Source organism: Benincasa hispida, chromosome 5, assembly GCF_009727055.1.
Source record: "Benincasa hispida cultivar B227 chromosome 5, ASM972705v1, whole genome shotgun sequence".
NCBI lineage: Eukaryota > Viridiplantae > Streptophyta > Magnoliopsida > Cucurbitales > Cucurbitaceae > Benincasa > Benincasa hispida.
The window spans coordinates 37,459,945-37,484,980 of record NC_052353.1 but is presented as its reverse complement, the minus strand read 5'-3'; the positions used below and the strand labels follow the sequence as shown (position 1 = coordinate 37,484,980).

General features: G+C 30.4%; 1 protein-coding gene and 1 long non-coding RNA gene across 4 annotated transcripts; one reads left to right on the top strand and one right to left on the bottom strand.

The window, feature by feature from the left end:
* The first annotated feature begins 4,432 nt into the window (after window positions 1-4,432).
* On the top strand, window positions 4,433-7,606 carry LOC120077537. 2 transcript variants are annotated; one of them, XR_005481776.1, is made up of 5 exons: window positions 4,433-4,570; window positions 4,687-4,808; window positions 4,917-5,907; window positions 6,059-6,382; window positions 7,119-7,606. It is a non-coding gene; the product is annotated as an uncharacterized LOC120077537 (long non-coding RNA). The 2 variants fall into 2 exon arrangements; XR_005481775.1 differs by having other exon boundaries at window positions 6,946-7,606.
* A 2,843-nt stretch (window positions 7,607-10,449) lies between these two features.
* Window positions 10,450-14,060, bottom strand: LOC120077989 (NADH dehydrogenase [ubiquinone] flavoprotein 1, mitochondrial). Of its 2 annotated transcripts, none has more exons than XM_039032142.1 (4): window positions 13,905-14,060; window positions 13,748-13,809; window positions 11,582-13,082; window positions 10,450-10,780 (listed from the first exon to the last, which is right to left on the bottom strand). In XM_039032142.1, the coding sequence occupies exon 3, from the start codon at window positions 13,037-13,039 to the stop codon at window positions 11,594-11,596; it is 1,446 nt and encodes a 481-aa protein (XP_038888070.1). In that variant the 5' UTR covers window positions 13,040-13,082; window positions 13,748-13,809; window positions 13,905-14,060; the 3' UTR covers window positions 10,450-10,780; window positions 11,582-11,593. The 2 variants fall into 2 exon arrangements, with proteins under 2 accessions (XP_038888070.1, XP_038888068.1); XM_039032140.1 differs by having other exon boundaries at window positions 11,582-13,054.
* Between the last annotated feature and the right edge of the window lie 10,976 nt (window positions 14,061-25,036).

Below are 25,036 nucleotides of genomic sequence, written 5' to 3'. Positions count from 1 at the left end.
AGTTGGAGCCTGAAGTTGGTAGCATAAATATGGTATTAGAGATGGTCTTCGAAGTTTGTCATGGGAGGTGGTTTTCGAAGGCAAGAGTTGGTCAAGCGAAGATGGTCATCGAAGATGGTTTTCACTAGAGTTTGTAATCGGAGGTGACTATCGGAGCCCGAAGTTAGTCACGTGAAGGTGGTATTAGAGTTGGTTGTCGTAATTTGTCGTCGGAGGTGGTTGTCGAAGTCCCGAGTTGGTCGTCAGAGTTACTCGCTCAAAGGTGGTTATCGAAGATGATTTTCGTCGAAGTTTGTAATCGGAGGTAGTTGTCGGAGCCTACGAAAGTGGTTGTCAGAGTTGATCATCAAAGTTTTGTTGTCGGAGCCTGAAATTGGTCGTCGGAGTTGGTAGCACAAAGGTGGTCATCGAGTTGGGTCACCGGAGGTGGTTGTCGGAGCATGGAATTAGTTGTCGGAGTTGGTAGTGTAAAGGTTGTTGGAGCCCCAAGTTGGTCGTGAAAGTTGTCATTGGAGATGGTTGTCGGAGCTCGGAGTGTGACAATGACCAATGGAGGAAGCCATTGAAAACATTGGAAGAACAGAGAGTTGGGGTGAATTTTTTGGTAAAATATACCAACTCAACTCCACCAATATTTAAAGTTGGTGGGCCAAACAACAAGTAGTTGGTATATTATACCAACTCAATTTAACTTATGTTGTTGAGCCAATACCCCTTAAAATTATAGTATGTCATGTTATAAACTTTCCTTTTTTGAAAAATAAAATATGTATAGTGTAAGGTATTATAAATTGTATAATATTTCAAAATAATAATTATACAAAAAATTAATGTTAAACATGTTTATAAATAAATTAATAATAGTTTATTGTCAACTAATATTTTATGGGTAACTACAACAAGTTTTATGATAAAAAATATATTACCGATCACATTTTAAACAATTATTTAAATTAAAATTTAGTTTTTGAATTTGTTGCCAAATATATATCTCAAAACATGAAATATAACTCGGTTTTCATTGAATCCCTTGTTTTTCACATTTTTGTTTTCAGATTCACTACCAAACAGACCCTTAATTTATTATCTCTCATTTTTCCATCTTGGCTCTCTTGTATTCATATTGTTCATATTTAGTTCTCATTTTATAACCTTTGTCATTTAGGGAAAAAAAAATCACGAATGAGATAGGAGATTTGTTTGACATTTACATCAATGGCACGCATCTTAATTAATTGAACGATGCTTATGTAAAGAATTCAAAATGCTTACATATTAGCCTTTAGAGAGCAATTAAGTGATATGGCTCAATTTTGACCGTATGAAAACATGTACAATGTATAAAACCAAATTTTAAAAATGAAGCTTGAATCATAGATTTTTTTTAAAGTAGTTTTGATTATTATAAAAGTGACTTAATAATTTCAAAAATTACTTTCACAAGTACTCTAAATGTAGCGAAACTAAACATAACTCAATCGATTAATGTGATTTTAACTATAGATTAAAGATTTAGATTAATCTTCACTCGCACACAATCGGCTCAAATATACTATCCAAAAATGTAAAGACTAATTTGTAATTTAAATATAATTTTTTTCCTCCACCTCTCCTTTGTTTTTTAGTTAAAAAAAAAGGTATTATAGAATACCTTATAAATAGTTGTTGATTAATTTTCTTCTTTTTCTCTCTTTCTTTCTCTACCTACTAGGCTTCGAACCAAGGACCAGAGGGTTGGATTATAAATCCACCATCTAAGCCAACAAGCAACGGAGCCGTTCGGTGACTTGTAATTTGAGTTATTTAATAATATACCGAATCGAGAATATATATATATATATGCATATCATTAAAAATAAACTCTAACATTAGGTATTTTTTAGTATTTTAATTATTATAGTACATATATATTTGTTGTTTTGAAAAAGGTGCCAATTATTATGGCATGATATGTTTTTTATTTAAAAAAGTGGCAATAAAAAAATAAAAATATCACACTCTAATCTATAAAAAAAGAAATAGACTCAATTTTAATTTAAAATTAGCAAAAATAACCCATGCAAAACAAAAGTGGAAATAAAAATAAACTTTTGAAAGGAAAGAGAGTATAAAAAATCGAAAACCAAACTGATAATAAATCGAACCAAATAAAAAAAAAATCGAAAACCAAACTGATAATAAATCGAACCAAATAAAAACCAATTCATTAGTTTTGTTCTTTATTGAACATTGATTTGGATCTCTTCTTTGTGAAACTATTGGTTTAATTTGGTTATTGGTTGGCCACAAAACTGACAAACCAAACCGCCTATCACCCTTACCTCCTTTCACAATCATATGATTTTCTTTCATATATATATATAATTCTTTATCGTAGTTTTTACATTTTATAATTAAACATTTGATTTGTTAGTCAAATTTTTTAAAATATAAGTGAATTTTTTAAGTTTTTTTTTCCTTTTTCTTTTAATTTTTTAAAACACATAAAAAATAGTTAGCAAAACAAAAAAAATTGAAAATAATTATAAACATAATTTTTAAAAACTAAAAACAAAAAATCGAAAGAACATCAAACAAAGTCTAAATTTTTGGTCGATGGTATAAGTCAAAATCAATTGGGCATGGTGGCGGGTTCAAAATTTTTGTTTAGAGGGCTTTGCTTAAATTAAAATTTGGTAAAAATATGACTGTAAAGGCTAACAATGTTTTTTTAAAAAAAAAAAAAAATTGTTATGAACATGCTTTGCAAACTTGATCTTGAATATTTTAATTATGTGGATGAAAATTGTTTACCTAATTCGCATCACCTCCCTACTCTTTTTCGCACTCTCCTCTACTTCAATTTATGGCCTAAAATTCTTCCTCATTGCTCATCATTTTTTCCATTAATCATTTTCTTTCATTTTTTATCATGATCTAAAACTTCTCCCATTTTTATTTTTGTGTTTCTCATTTTTTTTTTCTAAAACATAAAAAATTTAAATAAGTATGAGGAGTTCTTACATATTTTTAGCGTACTCAAACATAAATATAAGAAATTTCAATACTTAAAATAGTAAATTTCTTTGAGGTTATATTGAGTTGGAAAATAACCAACTTGAAAACAATTATAAATTCCCTTATTTTTTTTCAGATAATTTTTTCTCAAATAATTGCCAAATAAAAAGGTGTGACAAGAATATCATCTCATAAAAAACTTTATTAACTGAGTGCATCGTAAAATTGAATTAATTTAAACTTCAAAATAGTGATCAACAAAATCTTCATTGCAACTTTGGTAATACACATATTTTTCTTCTCTTCACCTCCCAATGACTATCTTCAAAATTATGACCCAAATTTTCAAGTTAAATCCAAACATATTCAATCACACTCGACTACCACTATACAATCTTGTTAAAACATTTAAGCCCTTGTTGGTTTCATTATATATTCTCCTTCTTCATGCTATAGCTTATATACCTGCTTGAAAGGGGTTGTTTAGTCGTTGAAAAAGTAGAGTAAGAGGTTAGTGAACAAGAGACGGAAAATATAAGGGAAAATGGAGAAGTGTTACATCAAAGATTGAAGTAGATTAGAGAGAAAATGGAAGAGGGAGATGATCTGGTGTAGATAAATGGTTTTTGTACATGCCTATACATGGCAAAAATATTTTAAGGTTAAGAGTATTAATGTAATTTCTTAATGTTCAGGGGGTGCTTTTTAAGACGAGGTACATACACTTTTACTCAATATGGTAAAGGAAAGGATGCTTGTGAACTTCTTTTAAAAAATTTAAGAGTATTAATAAAACTAATGAAAGTCTAAGAGTATTATTTAAACAAAGTACGAATAGTTTTTCTCTAAAAAAAAAAATTAACAATAAAGGTATTTTTAAAAAAAATTTTATGAAGATTTAAGGGTATTATTGAAAGTTTATTAAAGTTAATTAATATTTGTAAAACAAGGTACAAATTTTAGGTGCATTTTATATAATTTAGCCAAAAATATGTTTAACTAAATAAAGTCAACATAAGCATAATCAGTAATAAAATGATAAGATTTTTGTGTATTTTCTTTCCTAATAATAATAATAATTTTTTAAAAAAAGTAATAGGATTTGAATCATAGATTTCGTGGTTATTAATACTTATATGTCAATTAAGCTATGTGCTAGTTAGTAATAATAATTATCATCATCTAACTAATTTCAATAAACATTTAACATTAAAGAAGTAAATTTTTAATTCAAAATATATTAAAAGTAGAGATACTAAAATTTAATGTTTGAAATTATGTGGACTGAGATCGTGTTTAAATATTTTAAAATAATAATAATAATCGAATTGATTATGGAAGAAAATGTTTTTAAAAAAATCATTATTTAAACTATTTTGATATTGAACACTACAATTTTTTAAAAAAATAACGACTTAATTTCAAAATTGAACCATTTAAAATTAAACCAAACACACCGAAGCTTCAGCTTCAAGCTTCGGAACTTCGAGAAAAATGGAAAAGAAGGAAACTGCCGGCGATGCCGATCGTCCATGGCAGTCTTACCACACTGTCTACACCAATGCAAAAGCCGGTATTTCTTCTCTCTTTTACTTCTCACGAACAGTCGCTAATCTAGGGTTCTTTTCTTATTGTCTTGTTTACAGTTTCTATTTTGAATTTGAGGAAACATTATGATGGAATTGGTAGGTCATAGGTGTTGTTTTTAATATCTTGGCCATCATTTAGAAGACTGGCAGCGGACTAATATTGCTTGGTGATCAGGAAAATGAATCTACCATTGTTTAATTCTTTGACCAGATCATTAGAAGGTATCCCATCAGCAATCTGAAGATTACTCGACCAGATCAGTAATCCAAGGTCACTGTTGAATTTTTTTCTTTTTACGAGTAACCTTGTGAACTTCGTATAAATTGCAGCTGACCTTGCGGAGATGCTGTCAATGGACATGGAAAAAGAAGGTCTAACTGGGCGGACACTGACTAAACTGAAAACTGCATCCTTTGAGGTACATTATTTGCCCTGAATCCTGTTAAATCTGTTTAGATTGGATAGAGAAGAAATTCCATATGTGTAATATGTTGAGATTTCAATAACCACTCATTCAGATGTGTGATTTCTATTAACTGCTACTTTCTTCCCGTAGAAGAAATTAATTTTAAGCTTATAATCACTACTTTCATCTATATGTTTCTTTGTTTTGTTTTCTCGCCATCGAAAGGTTATATCTAAATTAAAATTTGAAAACTTGAAAAACTAATCTATCAACTTTGTTTTTTTGTTTTTGAATTTTTCATAAGATTTCAAATGTGTTTTTAAAGAAAGTGAAGTAGACAAAATTGTTAGAAAAGAAGCATACATTTTAAAACACAACTAAAGAAGTTGTTATCAAATGGAGCTTTAGAGTTCATTTTTCACTAGCGTTGATATCACGTGCTTGGTTTTCTATGTTCTAATATGCACAAAATGTGATCCACTGTATGTCTCACATATGGTGAAGTAAACTTTGAAATCCTTTGATCTTGCAACTTACAACTTACAACATTTAGTTTGGAAAGAGATTTCTAACATCTCCAGGGCTGCGGATATCTCATTTCAATGAAGATGGAGCCATTGCTGGGTCTGATCCAACCCAAAGATCTATTACTAGATTTATGGGGATCTTACTAGAAAAAGTATGGATGGTTGTTGCTCCTTGAATCCCGATTCTGACAATCATGGTTTCATGGATGACACTGAAATTGATGTATGCATCAATAGTACTGATTCTGAAACACACCATCAAGATAGTACTGAGGAAAGAATCAACAACAATTTCTCGAATACGGATGAGAGCGACTGTATGTCCAACAATGATACTGAGAAGTCGGAAAAACTTGAGAATCTTTTGAGCAACACAGCACTGATCAGGTATATATCCAGACTAAAGAATGGATTATGGAATATCATCTTTCTTTATTAATTTGGATTTAAGCTTAAAGGTACTAAACTTTATTTGATCAAGTGTATTTATAGCTTTATTTCAAACAAATGGCTTCTAATGCATTTAAAATATATGTAGGCAAACATTTTTAATGCCATGGGAAGCACCCCAGATTCCTCGGACGCCTTAATCCCTCGAGCCTTGAGCACAGCATGTGCTTCATCTAGAAACCTTGAGGGCAATCCCAATAAATGTAGATACCGAAAGTCGGGTTGAGGTAAGGTCACCAGATAACAATGGAAAGATTTGGTGGATAGATGACTATAAATGAACAATCTGTGGTACTGGAGTGCCAGCGAGTTTTGTTGACGAAAGAAAAGAGCACATAGATTTCCACGTTGCAGAAAATCTTCAAGGAGAGGAATCTGGCATTCGTTCAAGAACCCTTTCGCCAAGGCAAAGGTAATATACGATTCTGGACTAATATTGCTGGCAATCTTATTTTGCACTCCGGAATTTAGTTGAAATTGTGTTTTAACAACAGGTTTATTGTTAATACTAACGCTCTGTTTGGTAACTATCTTGTTTTTAAAAATTAAGCCTATAAAGATATTTCCACCTCCAAATTTCTTCTTTTGTTATCTATTTTTCATCAATGATTTAAAAAAGTAACCCAAATTTTGAAAGAAAAAAAGTAGCTTTTAAAAAGTTTTTGTTAAGATGTAAATCGTTATAAGAAATGAGGAGGAAATAAGTTTAATTTTAAAAAATAAAAACAAAAAATGAAATGATTATCAAATGGAGCTTAAGTGATACATCCGTTAAAATATGATGAAAAGAATTTTCAACCTCGAATCTTGATAATATTAAACAAGAAGACTATTGGTGCACAGATTATGGTCGAGCTGAATGTCAAGGACGCTCGAATAGATGTATTACAAACATCAGTAGATCTGTTTTTATTATCATAATTATACTGTTCTTGTAGTTTGCCTCGGTGCTTCTTACAACTCTAAATCTAACAGGACTACTGACAAGAACCTACTGTCAAGTCAAGTACAAAAGAAAAAGTCAACTCCAAAGAAAGAGGCCAAACATATTCCAATTGACTTATTCTGTGTGAAGAGTAATCAGAAGTTTTAATAATTAATATTATTACATTTTATCGTTGTATATATTTGTCCATACTTTTTTTCAGACAAAAGCAATTGAGAAACAGCGAACCAAAAACTACACCCTCACCTCCTCATTATGGATAAGATGGAGAATATAAGCAACAAAGACATTTTCAAAGAAACGAGGATGCCAAAACTGCAATAGTGTGAGCGGTTTGGTTTTATTCTCCTTTTTGGGATGTGACAAAAACAGGAATTATTAATTGAGTTAGCTATAAAAAGAATGTTCTCGATGAGAATCCTGATATCAATTACAGAGTTATCCTTTCTGTTCAAAAGATTGATGACTTCCAATGCATCAGATTCCACCTCCAACGGCGCTCACGCTCGATTGCGATCAGACCTCTTGGGACATTATTCATTGTTTTTTAAAGTTAGTTCATCATTCCATTTGTCTCATGCAACATCATAAGTTTGTACATTATTGTATAGCAATAATTATTCTCTGGATTGTGGCAAAGAAGCTGGCCGAGTGCCTGCCCTAATGACAAATGACAATTTTCTTTTTTTGTTAGCTTTCTTGATGCGATGATATTTTGATTTTCTGATAACTAATTTGTTTATTGTTTATTCAATTTTTTTCCCTCATGAGTTTTTTAACTCATATTATATTGATCATCACACGAGTCAAGTGAAAATAACAAATCTTTTAGAAGGAATAGATTAAAAATCATAATGACCTATAAAAGATTTAATATCCTACAAGTATTTTGACAACTAAACATAATTGGATCGTATAATCATTCCCAGAGAATAGAATAATTAAGGTGTAAACGAACTAGTATTAGGTAAATTAAAATTTTACATTGGTGTCACCATTTAATTTAGTTAAAATCTTATAATCTACCTTTGTGGTACTAAAAAAGCAAATAATAAATCTTTATTTCAATTTTTGAAAGAATATTTGTGAATTGTAATAATTGGCTCCAAGGATATTTGAAGTCTCTATTGCCTCTAGGCAAATCCTTCGCCATTTGTAGAACAAAGACAAACAATTTTGCTTATTTGGAACGGAAGGCAAGTGCTACATAAAAATACGATGGTTAAATTCGAAATTTAACTTCACATTTTTAGATTGTGTCAATTTGCTCCCTAAACCTTGAAAAGTGTCTAATAAATTTATCCCTTTTAATTTTTGTAACAATTTTTATTTAAAAAGAACAATTATTAATTGATCTATCAGTTATAAAATTGAATTTTGTCTAATAAAATTTTAAAGCACCTTTTGGTAAATATTTCGTTTTTTTATTTCTTGGTTTTGAAAATCAAGTGTATTTCCTCATATTTTTTTATAATGGTTTGCATCTTTCTTTAAGTAAAATAGTTGAATTCTTAGTCAAATTCCAAAAATAAAAACAAGATTTTAAAAACTAAGACCTTTTTGGTAACTATTTTATTTTTTGTTTTTGTTTTTGAAAATTAAGTCTATATCATCTACATTTCTTACCAAGATTTACATCTTTTTTAAGTACGATGGTTGAATTCTTAGCCAAGTTTCAAAAACAAAAATAACTTTTTGAAAGCTACTTGTTTTAGTTATCAAAATTTGACTTATTTTTTAAACCACTGATGAAAAGTAGATAACAAAAGAAGAAATTTGGAAGTGGAAATAATATCTATAGACTTAATTTTCAAAAACAAAAACTAAAAATAAAATTATTACCAAACGATCTTTTTAGTTTTAAAAAATTTGCTTGATTTTTGAAAACATGGATAAAAAGTAGACGAGAAAGCAAGAAATTAGAGGTAGAAGGGATGTCTGTAAGCTTAATTTTCAAAAACTAAAAACAAAAAATCAAATGGTTATCAAATAATGCCTAAGTTTTCAATTTTATGTTTAGTAAATACATTAATTTAAAAAATGCCAAATATGTCAAAGACAATAAATTTAAAATTTAAAATTTAGGAATTTATTGAACACATTAAAAATTTAAGGACCATTAGACAACTTTATAAAGTTTAAGAATCTAATCAACATAAAATTTAAATTTTAAAAATATACTAGACATTTTTCAAAACTTATAAACCAATGACATACAAATCTAAAACTTCATAAACAAAACTTGTAATACAACTAGATGAGTGAATTTTCCTTACTATTTTGAAATGACTAAGGTCATGTATGATAAACATTAATTTTTCAAAATTGTGTTTATTTTCTTATTACCTCCCAACTAAACATTAAAATTCTTAACCAGATTCTATAAATAAAAACAAGTATTGTTTTTTCTTCTGATTTACAATACGGATCTTGATTTTTTAAAATACATACTAACAAATAAAACAACAATAGATAGTAGTTAGAATTGGTAGTGTTTTATAGTTATCTTGATGAATTATGTTCAATAATCAAAAGTCGTATAAAACATTTATATATATATCTCTGAAGTACTTTGAAATGAAGCACTTGACTTATTTTTTTACCAAAGAGCAGAGGGCGAGGGGCTTATCGTTTGATAAACTAAAAAACAGTGCTGTATTGTATCAACAAGTACTTCATTAAAAAGCAAAAATAACATATTTCTTACACTAAAAAATTGTATTTTCAAAAGCATCTCAAGCATTCAATAAAAGCATGGTTCAAGTTTACCATGCTTGAATCCCATAAACCTACTTTATGTTTAGGGTCAGGACTTAGAAAATTGGGAGAAATAGCTTGACTTTTTTTTTTTTTTTTTTTAATGACCGGATCAACTTATAAAACACGGATACTTCATGTGAGGTAAAGAATATATCATTTTGCGCTAACATTTTTTTAAAGAAAATATATAAGCAACTCATCTAATTTTTCTCAACTCAAACTAAATAACCTATTTAATAAGCTCATTATCCCAATCCAAAACTAAAATAAAAGGCCAAATTCTAGAATCATTTGATCTTCATCCTCATGTTTGAGTCCCCACAAAGTCCCATAAAATATAACCCACTTGAATATCTTTAATAATTCAATGAAAAAGTTCTTCCTTTATCTTCATACTTCTTCTTCGATCGATCTAAGTTCCTTTTCCCTTGCATTCTATAGACTATTGTACTTCAATATCTCTGATGTTGCTTTTTGTATTGTATTTTTGTACCATTGTCATTAACTTGACATTTTATGATTCATAGATTTAGTGGATTACATTTAGTATTTTTATGTTAAAATTACCTATATCCTAGATTTTTTTCCTTTAAAAATATATGTATCATTGTATCCTAGTTTTCTAGAAATTGACGTATCGCCGTATCCTATCCCATTCTATCCATATCCGTGTCTATACTTCATGGGGATCAACTTACACGTATTTTAATTAATTTTACGGGACAACTCGTCTAACTCTACAATATTCGAATGTCAAGAAAACTCATAGTATCTACCTAGGATATTAACTTTCCCGTTTATTGATGTTCCAGAGGGAGATGAAATTTCTGTTCAGATGAGTACAACATAAGTAGTAGTAAGCATAGATATCAACCATCAAATGGCGTTAAGAGAGGCATTCAAATTACACTAGGAAAAAAATGTATAATAATTCTAGCCTCAAAGACCTTCAAAGAACCAAATGAGTTTCTTAAGGGCAATGATAAGTCATTTTGAAACAACAAACAAAATGCAGACATGACCTCCAGACGCTTGAATCATGCCAATCATCCAAATATCTGGGGCAGTTTCATTATTTGCAATTCCCATCAAAGTTGAAATTTCCTACAAAAACATAGAGTGAAGTTTTTTCAGTGGTTTATCAAAAGATAAATATTGTAAAAGATGATACTTGAACAACAGTGAAAACGAAAATCACACCTCCACACATCAGTGTAACAGAATTGGACAAAAAACGACTCTTTTGCATCATTAACATAAATACAGAAGAGAAAATCGCCCAGAATAGGTGAAAATATGGGATAGATAAAATCATCAGAGAAAACCACTAAAAAAATGCAACAGTTTCCTTATAGCTTTTCTGTTATTATATGAGAATCACAACCTTCCTTGAACAGTATCTGTTCTATAGGTTGTACAACTGTGTCCTTGGGTTCTAATATTATTATATGACAATTAAAAGTTCCGCAAAAGCTATTGAGAGGTCATGCTCACAAGTCATTAATTTCTGCATGTGCCATTTGCTGAACCCACATAATCATGGCAGAAATCATGATCTGCAATTTGATTTGGATGAGAAAGACAAAGGAAGCACATTGCAAGTCGGCTACAGAATTTTAAGTGGCTTCTAATATCATCCACTCTCCCAGAGGTGGCTTATCTTTCTTCCACTATTTATACCCGTTTCAGAACAGAAGTAAAATATTAAATTAGATTAATGTTTAGTTGCACACCAACAAATGATAATCGGAGTCTTATCAAAAAAATATATATATATAATAATAATAATATCAGAGAGCATTTTAACTATTCGGCTCTAAGAGCCAAATTAAAGCTACAACAACATACAGCATACTCATCTTATGTTTGCTAATCAAATTAGTGTAGAAAAGATTCGAAATAAACCTGAAAGAATAACTATGCAGCAGCGGCCTGGATCAACTCCCGTTCTGCACGTTCTCTAATCCTTCTCTCAAGCTCAGGTCTAAAATTCTTTATAAGACCCTGCACTGGCCAAGCAGCAGCATCACCGAGGGCACAAATGGTGTGCCCTTCAATCTGCTTGGTAACCTCTTGTAGCATGTCAATTTCTTCCAGCTTTGCATTTCCAACTTTCATTCTTTCCATTATCATCCACAGCCATCCTGTACCTTCTCTGCAGGGAGTGCACTGTCCACAGCTTTCATGCTTGTAAAAATAAGAGAGCCTTGCAATAGCATCCACAATATCAGTTGATTTATCCATAACAATTACAGCTGCAGTGCCCAATCCAGATTGGACAGCCTTTAGTGCATCATAATCCATGAGTACATCATCACATATATGCTTGGGAAGCAATGGAACTGAAGAACCTCCAGGAATTACAGCAAGCAAGTTATCCCATCCACCTCTAACCCCTCCACAGTGCCTTTCAATTAATTCCTTTAGTGGAATGCTCATTTCCTCTTCAACAGTGCAAGGTTTATTCACATGTCCCGAAACACAAAACAATTTGGTACCAGAGTTGTTCTTTCTCCCAAAACTAGCAAACCATTCAGGTCCACGCCTTAAAATAGTAGGAGAAACAGCCACTGTCTCCACATTTGTCACAGTGGTAGGACATCCGTATAATCCTGCATTAGCAGGAAAAGGAGGCTTCAATCGTGGTTTCCCTTGTTTCCCTTCAAGGCTTTCTAACAGAGCCGTTTCTTCACCACAAATGTAAGCACCAGCACCATAATGGATGTGGACGTCAAAATCATAGCCAGATCCACATGCATTCTTGCCCAACAATCCAGATTCATAAGCCTCTTTTCTGGCCTTCTCAAGATTCTTTCGTTCGTTCACATACTCACCTCTGATGTATATGTAAGCTGCAGTAGCCCTCATCCCAACTCCAGCAATCAAACAACCCTCCAAGAGTTTGTGTGGATCGTGCCGCATGATTTCCCTGTCCTTACAGGTTCCGGGTTCACTTTCATCAGCATTGACAACAAGATAGGAAGGGCGGCCATCAGATACTTTGGGCATGAATGACCATTTAAGTCCAGATGGAAATCCAGCACCTCCACGACCACGAAGGCCAGACTTCTTTACTTCATTAACAATCCAATCTGCACCCTTGAGCACTAAATCTTTAGTTCTGTACCAATCACCACGTTTCATGGCACCTTTGAGAAACGGATCGTGTAAACCATACAAGTTGGTAAAGATTCGGTCCTCATCCTTCAAGCCACCAAAATGAGTTTTCTCTGTAGGTGGGGGAGGCGGGGGAGGCTGGGGACTGCCAGTAGCTGCTGCAGCCTGATTGTTAAACGCTCTCAATCCTATGCCACACCGATCAATATAACTCCTTGCCAATGTTGTTCGTTGAAGATAAAGCATGCCCCTAAAAGGTGCCTAAAGTAGGGTGCTGTTAGGATACCACCTAACAAGAATACTCAAGAACACTAAGAACAATAAGGAACACTAAAAAATAGATTTATATTGCAATAACAATGACGAAACTACAATGTATCGTAGTCTTTCGAGAGGGATACTCTACCATATTCCCAACAAGGAACTCATTGCCAAATTCTTCACTACTTGCCTCGGAACCCACTCACACTATTTATAACTAAAAGCCCTAACAACTTTACCATCTAATTACTAATACGCCCCTTAATGACTCCTACTATTTCCATACGAGGGGTCTTACAGGTGCATATCAGTACATTAGGTCGCTGAGCTGCGTGTAATTTTAAGTAATTCAATCGTATGAAACCAAGGATAAGAAAATGGGGATGCACTCAAAAATCCACCATGAGTAATAATATTCATAAACCTAATGCCAACTTTCAAACCGAAGCTGAAGAACAACGTAGAAAACTCTCATCGGATATCATACTTCAGAAATGAATTTTGAAAGATCCCTACAAATTGTAAAATCAAAATCACTCAAAACGACAAATTATTGTCAAAATTTCTTCGAAACATTCAAATTCATACCCTAAATCATCAGGACCCAGAAATCAAATTCGAACTTTGAAAAAAAAGCGAGAGAAGATAGATGAGAAAATAATAATCGGAACTGAAGAAATATGAATTTCTTACCATAGCATGAAGTGCTTCGATCCTGAGACGCGCAGGCGATTGAGGTGAGATCCAACTACAAACTATAATTAATAAATCATAAGGACAGTTTTAAATTTACCCTTTTGTCGAAATAGATAAAAAAAACAAAAGAAAAATGAGTATAGAAGAAGCGTACCGACGGCCAACAATGTGAACGGCGAAGATGAACAACGCAGGGAGTGGGGATTGAAAAATGCGACTTTACAAAATGGGAGATGCGAACACAGACAAAGTTAGAAGGGAGGGAGAATGAACAAAAAAAGTGAGGGTTTATTTATTTATTTATTTATCTTTATTTTTTTTTATATATATCATCATAAAATTTCATTCTCGAGTTTACTCTTTTGTTATAATTATTTTTTAAATATTAATTTAGTTCCAATACTTTTAGATTTTATTTATTTTATTCTTTATACTTTCAATTTTAGTTCATTTTGGTCCATATTCTTCAAGAATGTTCATTTTAATTTTTGTATTTTAACTTAATTCATTTTAGTTTTTATACTTTTAAAAATGTGTCATTTGATCCATTCATTCTCACTTTAAAATGATAAAAATTATCCTTTTTTTAAAGTTCAATGATTCAAATGAACAAAGTATAATGATTTAAATGAATATCTTTAAATCAAAATGAATCAAATTTGAAAATATAAAAAATAAAATTAATATTTTAAAAGTAGAAGGACTATAGTAAATAAAAATAAAAAATATAAAGATCGAAATAGTATTTAAATCGATGGGCTATATATATATAAAATTGAAAAATGAACATAAAATAACATCATTCTTCCAATTCTCTCTCCTTTTTCACTACATCTCTCTTCGTGGCTCATCCTACACTTTTCCATTCTTTGGTTTTTGTTCGATCAAAATTCCGCCACGTCCAATAGTGTCATCTTTTAGGGAAAAATTTAAAGGCCAAAGACATATATGTACATGTTTTTAAAAACACCATTTTCCAAATTGAATCATTCAAATTTTTATTTTTGTTAGAACAACATTTTGATGGGTTATGAGAAATTCGTACACATATATATATAGTTGATAAATATCAATTTAAATATTGAATTTTTTGGTTGTATCAATTTGAACCATAAACTTTAAGATTGGTATCAATTTAAGCCCCAAATTGATAATGATATCGATTTAAACTCAAAACTTCTATAAATATGTCAGTTTAAACTCTAAACTTTCATGAAGATATCAAAATAAAACATAACTGAGAGTTTAAATTGATACACTTATGAAACTTCAATGTTTAAATCGACACACTTATGAAAATTTAAATTTTAAATTGTTACCATGGTTAGTTTGAGGTTTAAATTGATACACTTACAAAAATTTAAAATTAAATTGATACAATTATTAGTTTATGATTTAGATTGTAACAATCCCAAAGTTATTTTTTTTTTTCAAAAGAGATGGATAGTTAAATAAAATAAACTCTTAAACTTTGTGTAGAAATGGCCATGGAGGAGAGAGAATAAAGAAGAGATGGAGGAGGAAGGAAGTTTTTTTTAAAAAAAAAAAAAATTAAAAAAAATTACATGTGATGTCAATATTGAAAACAATGATGATAATTTACTTTCCAACCGTTGTAGATGGAAAGATAAAACTTACGACCCAAAAGGTAACTTTTTCTTTTATTAATAATTTCTATATTTTAAAATGTCCAATTCAGTCTACTTTTAATAAATCCTTTTTTATTATATATCCGTTTAGGAAATTTGAACTACAAATATCTTAGTCTCCAATACATATAGATATGATCTCCACTAATTTTCTCGACTTTAATTTATTATTCTATTTTAATTATTTTAAGAAAATAATTTTTATATATAAATTATATAGATGGTAAATACATTCATCCATTAATCTCTCCACTAATTTTCATAACTTTAATTTTTAGTTCTTTTATTACATTTGGTTTTTGTAACCACTATTCTCACAACTCTAAAAATATAGATTGTTGAAATCGTTTGTAAATGATAAACATAATTCAATTGATAAACAACATTTGTTATTTTTAGTTTATTCTCTTTGTTTCCCCTCTCTCCATCTTGGCTCTCTTGTATTTATATTATTCATATTTGGTTTTCATTTTATAAGATTTGTCGTTTTTTATACTATGATGTAATTTTAGTTCAATGAATGAGGTAGGAGATTCAAATATTTGACATTTACGTCAATGACACACGTCTTAACTAATTGAACTATGCTTAAATAGAGAGTTGAATATACTTACAAATTCAAAACTTTTAAATTTTTAGAGAGCAATTGAGTTATATGTGCTTATACCAACTAAATTTTAATGGTATGAAAATGTGTTTAAAGGATAAAATGAAATATTAAATTTAGTTTGGATCATGGAAAATATATATTTTTAAAATAATTTTAAAAATTATAGAAGTGATTTTAACCATCATCACAAATAGGATAGGAAATTTCAACTTTTGACTTACCCGTTTTTAGTTAAAAAAAAAATATATATATTATAAAATATTTACCTTGGAATATTAATTTGGTTTATTCCCTTCCTTTCCTAATCCACTACTAGGCTTCGAACATATGACTTGAGGGGTTTGAATTGAAATGCAGTCCAATCTCTAAGTCAACAAGCTACGGAACCGTTCGGTGTTGTTTCACTGAGTTTAACGATATCAATATTTTTTGTTCTAAACTTTAAAAAAAACGTTAAAAGATAAGAATAATTATCTCGATAATTAAAAAAATATAAAGTTACCAAAAAAAAAAATATATTTTCCTTCATTAGATTCAAGCAAGCCATAAAAGTTACTCCAATTTAAATCAATTACTTATCTAAAGTCCAAGTAACAATTTGCTTCTTGAATCACACCCACAAAGAAAGCTCAACCAAAAGATTTTGGCATCTAATGCTTGGATCTCATTGTTAGTGAGTAGAGGTTTTAGAACCCATTTTAAATTAGTTCCAACATTATTAGTTTTCATTTTTGGCAAATAGCAAGTATCAAATTTATATTCAACTTTGTTAGATGAATAACGTGTAACATTAGGTAAGATTTTCTTTTTAACTAATTCATTTTCCACAAATTTTTTCTCAAATAAATTCTTTCTAGTAGGATTGGCAACGGGGCGGGACGAGATCAGGGATGTACTCCCCATCCCCGTCCTCGTGGGAATTTATAATCCTCGTCCCCGCCCCATTTTCCATTTTGGGGAGTCGGAACCGAGGTCAGAAAATTCCCAATCGAGGATCAGGTTTTCGTGAAAAAAAATTATCCGTTTATATTTTTTTAATTATTTATTTATTTAAAATTAATTAATTTTTTATATTTATATTCAAATTTTAAATATTTAATATAACAGAGTATTATTATTGTTGTTTTTGTTATTATTATATTTATATAAATTAGAAATGAAAAGCATTTTAGATTTAATAAAAAGTTTAATATAATTATATTAAGAAATAAATTTAAAAAAATATTAACAAATTTAAAAGAATAAACTTAGCTAATGTTTTATATATTAAAAAATATTCAGAGCAGGGACGATCGTCTCCGTCCCCGACCGGGGACCCGTGTTTTATCCTCGATTTGACCCCATCTCTGGTCAAACCGAGGATTCCCTACCCCGATCGGGGTAGGGACCCACGGGGACTCGACTCCAGGGGGATTTTTGTCAACCCTACTTTCTATGAGCATTTTTCAATTTGAAACAACTTAGTCTAATATGACCTTTAACTTCACAAAAATGATAAGTAGGCACAAAATTTGATTTTTCATGCATAGTTACATGTGTAGACACAAATTTAATATTATTCATGCAATTAAATTTAGCAAGGCAATGTTTAGGCAAAAATTTATATTTTTCTTGCAAATCTCTAGCCTTTTCATTCTTATTAGCAAATTTTACTTTATGATCATATTTTGATATAGCATGAATGTGTTTTTGCATAAATTTTGAATTTCTATGGATATGTCCAACTTTTTCATGCCTTGACTCAAATTTAGATTCGACAAATTTAGGCACATTAGGTAAAGCACTTTGAGACATACAAGGAACGAGTTTAACAAAAGTAGTGCTTTTAGACGTAGATGATGGATTTTCATTCACATACTCTAATCCCTTTTTGTTATTAAAAGGTTTACCTTTATCTAATTTCTTTTAGCACCTATAATCAATTTCTTATTACTTTATTTAGCACATTCAAGAAATTTAATTTTATCAACAAAAGAATTTTTCTCTTTTTCTAATGTTATATTGTTAGTTTCCAAATCATTATTTTTTTTTTCCAAACTAGCAATTTCATCATTTAATTCTAAAGAGAGATTCCACTCATTTTTATTTCTCGAATCATTCAATTCAAGTTTCAATTTACATGACAAGGATTTTAATTCACCATTCTCAACTTCAAGGAATTCAATCTAATCAATCCAAACACATTTCTCATAAATCATGCAACAATATGTTATTGGCTCTATTTTTTAAGTATCTGTTTTCCTTTATCAAAGATTCATTCTTAATAGAGAATACCTTATATTTCTTTGATAATTTTAAATATCTAGAGCTAAAATTTTCAAGATCACGTTGCATTTTCAAATACATCATATAGTTCATCATAAGAATGGGGCTTTTTGAAATACCTCATTTTTATCACTTCCATCACCATAATCTTTAGTCAAACGAGCCATTAAGCACAAAGATGAACCATCACATTTTTCGTTTTCCACTTCATCAAACTTTTTTTTTTTTATTGTTAGAAATATAATTCTCCTTCATATCAAATAAATCACTAGTACTATAAGGAGAATTTCCTAAATTGTTCATATTGTCAAGAAAATTCCAAACAGCATATGCATATTCAAAATTTAAGATTTTATCACATATTTACCTCTCTATTGCACAATATATAACATTTATGACTTTAGCATGAAAGGTAAGCAATTCATTATTTGATTCCAATTTAGCTAAGTGCTCACAAACATACAAAACATTGAAATCCATAGCAAACATAAATGTTTTTGTTATATTTTTCCATACAACACAATTTCTATTTCTATCAAAGAATGAGGGTCTATCTACACAACATTTTTCTAAAGTTGCCATAAAACTCTAGTAATTAAGCTTTCAAATAATTCTCAAAAATATTAATAAGATACTTCAAGTACTGAAATAATATTAGAAAAATAATTTACGAACAAAAGCTACTCGCCATGATACCAATTGTACGAGTGAAAAACTCAAACAATGGGTATAAATCCAAAATGATTTACAAAAATACTTTTAACTACAAACAAGAGCAACTGGCTTTGATACCAATTGTACGATCGATATGCCAACTCTAGATGAGTGAATAGGATTTATTAAACTAATGAAAACTTTTTACTAAATGTGAGCCCAATTAAGTAAATTAATACACTTTTGCTAATAAGTAATTTAAAGAATAATTTTATACATATACATTCAATTCAGAATGATTAATAAATTGACACTAACAATTTCAAGTACCTAATTTAATTTCAATAATAAGATTGATAAAAGATTTGCAAATTAAAGAACATCAAAGTAAACAAATATGAGCAATAAACTTCAACCACCTAGTTTAATTTCAATAATAAAATTGGTAAAAGATTTGCAAATTAAAGAATATCAAAGTAAACAAATATGAGCAATTAACTTCAAGAACAAATATTGTAATTAATTTCATGTAATAAACTATAATAACAAATTAATTGTAAAATTAGAGTAGTATAGGGATAGAGAAATTAACACCGAAAATTTTATAGGGGTTAGGTCAAACTCAACCTACATCTATTTTTCCAAGCACCTCGAGATTTTGAATAACGGCCTCACCGACTCTTTTCCCTTGTAATATATATTTAATCCTCTCCTTCCTAAAGGGATTGAATCTCAGAACAAAGGAGATTGATCGTTCTATCTTTGAATTGGGATTGGGAAAATAAAAAATGATTTGTATAGATACATATATTAGGCTAAACATAGAGATTTTTCAATTTAGGAAAACCATAGATTAAGAACAAATACCTTTGTAGAACCAAAAGCTTTAAGCAATTTTTTCAAGGTCACGAATAGAGTTACTGTGAAATTCCAATAAATCTTTCACCAATAAAAACACCACCAATTGGAGTCCTTGTAGGACACAAGAAATCGAAGTGTAGGCTTCAAACAAATTTTTTTTAGAGATAAATTTTATTCTCTGGAATTTTAGAGCAAAAATGTGAAAGACTGAGAGAGAGAGAACCGATTGTAGAGAGATCTCCTTTCCTGTCTTACATATTGTGTTTTACGTAGAGGAGGAGGGAGTTACGTTAACTCCCCCTCTCCCCACTTTTTGTTGAAGTAACTCCCCTAATGGGAAGTTATTTACTTATAATATCAATATCATATTAATATAAAAAACAATATTAAAAAATATTAATATAATTTTTGTTATAATATGGTTAACTAACCATTAATAACCATCTTATATGCATGTAATTATATTATAATGCAATCTCCTCTTTTAACCTATAATTTTATTATGAATTAAATTCATATTAAATATTAATCTATAGTATAAAATCTATATAAAATATTTGGATCTTATTCAAATATTTTTGTCACACGCTACACGATTTTAGTTATAAATCATATTTATAACTAACTCTATACTATAATGCATCAACATACATTATACATTTTATTAATCATATTAACATAATTAATTACTTAAATTCCCATAAACAAAAAACAATTATTTATTGTTTCTATCCTTAGTGAGGTAACAAGGAGACCTAGTGGTCTTACATATTAGAAACTCTAATGATTTGAGATTAACCAACTAAACTCTTTAATTGGATTTATCAATATTTATTAACTGTCAGTCACTCCACTAAAGACCGACAGTTGCATCTCTTCGCACTATAAATATATTTACGTGTCTATTGGATATAACCAATCAACAGTGAATGACCATTCACAAATCACTCGTAATATAGCTGGATCAAAATTACCGTTTTATCCTTGTAGTTACATTTAACTCTTTAAATGTCACTCATTACTCTAATGAACAAACAATTTATAGTCCAACCATAAACTAATCATTCTCGAACCAATGAGAGGGTGAAGCCTCATTGTTTAAGACCTAAAATCAATTACGAATGGAGCAATTTATCTACTTTCCCTTTCTACGATAATAAGTGAATTCCATCTTGTGTAGTTGAGTTTCGAACTCCCTACTTGGACAAAAATTCCAAAATGGTAGGCATGTTGAGTCTCAAAATAGATCAATCTCACCCATACAGATTAAAGTCTTCATAGACAGAAGTTCACAATTCACTTAGGGTTAAGGTCAAGTTACCTATGGTCATCTTAGTGAAATGTTAGTTTCTTCAAGCAACGATGTTAGGGTTCGCTTTGACCGTTAAGAGTAGATAACCCGTTCCTTGTGTCTTTGTTTCTATAGTGTCGCCTTAACGTGGCATAAGTCATCAGTTCGAGCCTGATTACCTCCCCCATTTTTTTTTCTGATCCTTCGATAAAAAGATTTATTCTCTTCATAAAAAATAGGAGGTAGAACCAATAAATATTTCTTTTTCGATTCATCCCTGGAGTTGAATACCTCATTCGAGAATTATTTTTGATCCAATCCGTAGGAATCAATAGAAAAGGAAAATCCCTTATGATACACCAGATCCGGCTCGGTTATTGATAGAGTGAATAGATCTGCCATTTCTTGAAATCTCTCTATGATTCAAAATCGTGGTGTAACATGTATCCCCTCCTGTTCCGGTCATGGAATAGATGAAATAAATAAATAAATGGATTTTTGTTCAAGAATGAAATCTTATTGGAACTGTCCATATCCAGTTCATCCTTCGGAACCATATCACATCCCGGATCTGATGAAAATAGGATGAATTGAGATGGTATTTTGTAAATACGTAATTATCTTGAATATATTAACTATTTCTTTATTTCCGATCGCCTGGAAGGGACAAAAGAAACATATTGTTCTTTCTTCAACAATTTCTGATCTCTAGTGGACCTCTTAATAGATTCGAACCCATATGAAATTCTGACCATCTGTCAGAGAAAAGAACGAATGGATCTTGTAGGATTCCCGAGAAATCTTCGATTTCTTCCGGAAGCGGATGATTATTCATCTGCTTCTCACGTTCCGTGAATAGCTGGGACATTGAGGAATATCCAGAAAAGCATTTGGGGAATCGGTCTGATTTTATCTCTGTTCGTTCCGTTTGAAGAAATGAAGGATCCCAAAGAATCGATCTTTCTTTTAGTTGTTGATCTCTCTTTGATTGATCAATGTGGTGATATTCCGAATCCTCATTACTAATGGAAATCGAATGATCTCTGGATTGATCATAAGATCCTTTCAATTGGCTAGAAAATCCGTTACTTGAATGAAACTAGATCTTGTGGAATCATATTGAATATTTGACAAGACATTCCGTACCTTTGGCTAAAAACTGATCCTTGTTTACAAACCACACATTGTCTAACCAAATCCAATTATTTATTGATATGTTCCTCAAAAAATCCGATCGTGTGGATTCTTCCCCCAACTAAAGAAGAGATCTTGCGGAATTGCCACATATGAAATTGAGCACAATTTTGCAAAGAAATAGCCCACTTGTTTCTCGAGAAGAGATGGGAAACATGCTCAATCTCATTTATTGAATAGTTGACCCAGCTCTTTGTTGTTTGAAGAAGCCCTCACTTCAATTGGTATTTTTTTCACAAAAAGCAAACATGAGAAAACAATCCAGTCTTTCACTAAGATTTCGAATAGCTGTCCCGAATTCAAGTTGATTATGTACGCCTCTTCCTCGGAGAAAGACGATCAAACAATTCCTAATCATGGTCCTTGCGGATTTGATCATCCATATAATATATACAAAAAGAAACTCCAGATATTTGATCTCTTTTCTTTGAATGAGATCTCAATTCCAGCGACAGTTTCATTAGATATCTTACAACTGGAATCCCTCTTTTTTCTGATATAGACCAAAGTCATCTATTAAAATAAGGATAATGTGTCGGAAATAGCGGGGATAGCTTAGTTGGTAGAGCAGAGGACTGAAAATCCTTGTGTCACCAGTTCAAATCAAGTTCTTGGCACATCAATGATTCGGGAAATCTACCATTTAACTAAAAACTAAACTATATATTTTTTACTCTATTTATAGATGAGTAAAAATAGACAAGTAAAGATAAAGAGGATATTTAATATAAAAATGTAAAGGATATAATAGATATGTAAAAGAAAGAAATTTTATTTTGTTTCCTCTTCTTTTTTATTGTTTCATACTCTGTCTCTCGCGTTCAATTAATACTTTATACATATTTGAAAAGGTTCAATTAGTTCCTTATAAGACCAAAAGTCTAGTCTCGGGGAATTAAAAGGCGGGAATGGCCAAGATTCATCTTAGATACAGTACAAATAGAATCTGATTCTCTTTTCATATTATATTTCTTCATTTCCCCCTATGTGACTTTTTAAAACAATCTAAGTCATATGCGTGATACATAGTTCATAATGCAGAACGCATTTAGTTCATCCTATTAGCTCAGCTCATCCAAAATAAGTATGTTAAAAATTTGAAATCTCACCAAATCTCTAATTGTCTTTTTTTTTTTTTTTTTTTAATATTTCAAATAAATAATAATAAGATGAACGAGACTTCAATTACTATGCTATATCTAGAATAGAACGTACAAATGTATTTGAATATCTTGAGTTGTCGAAGTGAAGATTAATTTTGTATTATTTAATGAGCATCTTGTATTTCATAAAAATTGGGGGCAATATAATCTTTACGTAAGGGCCATCCTACCCAACTTTTAGGCATTAAAATACGCTTTAGACGTGGATGATTATCATAAGAAATTTCCAACATATCATAAGATTCCCTTTCGGGAAAATTCGCACTTTTCCAAACCCAGAAAACAGACGGAATTCTAGGATTTATTCTTGCGGCAAATACTTTTATGCATACCTTTTCCGGTTGATCTATACCATACTCGATTCTCATAAGATGATACACACTAGCTAGGTGCTACGTCATAAGCACATTGGGAACGTAGATAATTGTAACCATATACATATAAAATGACTGCAATTGAATTTGTACGAAAATCCCGTGAAACCATTTCATCCGGCATGCGTATTTTTGATTTTCCAATGGAGAGCTTTCCCCCTTTTTACGCCCGCCTCTTTGATCTTAAGAATGCTGGATGTAGGCCGTTTCAGCAGTATCACAAGGATAAAACACATATCCTTAACCATATACTAGATCTTTTAGGTCATTACTTGAACACGATTCACTCGTATGTCTACCATATACTATTCGAGTTTCATTAAATTACCTTGGATTTTAGTTTATTGGACTGAGTTGATGCTATCTAAAAGTTGAATAAAATACTTCTTATTAAATAAATAATTCATATTTACAAATTTACAAACTACAAGATGCATGAGATGTAGGACACTAAATCCAACACCTCCATTACATCCAACTTAAACCTCCTACATCACCTCAAATCAACCAATTCCAATAATAAGTTAAATCTAAAATTTTCGAAATAACTCGACTCCCAATTAATTATTCCAAACCCAAATATTTCTAAATTTGCAAAATCTCTTATCACCAAGATCTCAATCAAATTGTTTTAACGTAATAATTCAATTTTACATCCCAAAAAATTCAACATACCTCGAGTAGTTAAGTTAATAAATTCAAATTGAATTAACTCAACATATCAGATCAATTCTGGCCTAAAAAATCTAAAATATAACTTAAATAGTTCATAGGGATTATTTTAAATTTACCTGAAAATTTGAGACGTCACAAAATTGATTCAATTATGTAAGTTTAGATATTTAATAAATAAATTTATAAGTCGCACACGATGTTTATCCAAATAAAACACAATGGAGGGTTCAAATTGATACATTTATGAAAGTTAGAGTTTAAATTGATAAATTCATGAAAGTTAATAGTTTTAATTGGTACAATAATTAGTTTGAGGTTTAAATCAATACAACTGATAAATTTCATGATTTAGATTGATATGATAAAAAAATATACAGATATAATTTGATAATTGAGGTTATTGTATGGACGACCTCTTTTTAAAGGCTCAAATGAAAATCAGGCACCCATTGAGATTGAAGAAAAAATTACTTTCTGCTTGTGTCAGCATCATGTGAAAAGAACGAATTGACCTTAGGAACTATCTCGCACGAGTTTTCTTAATACTCGA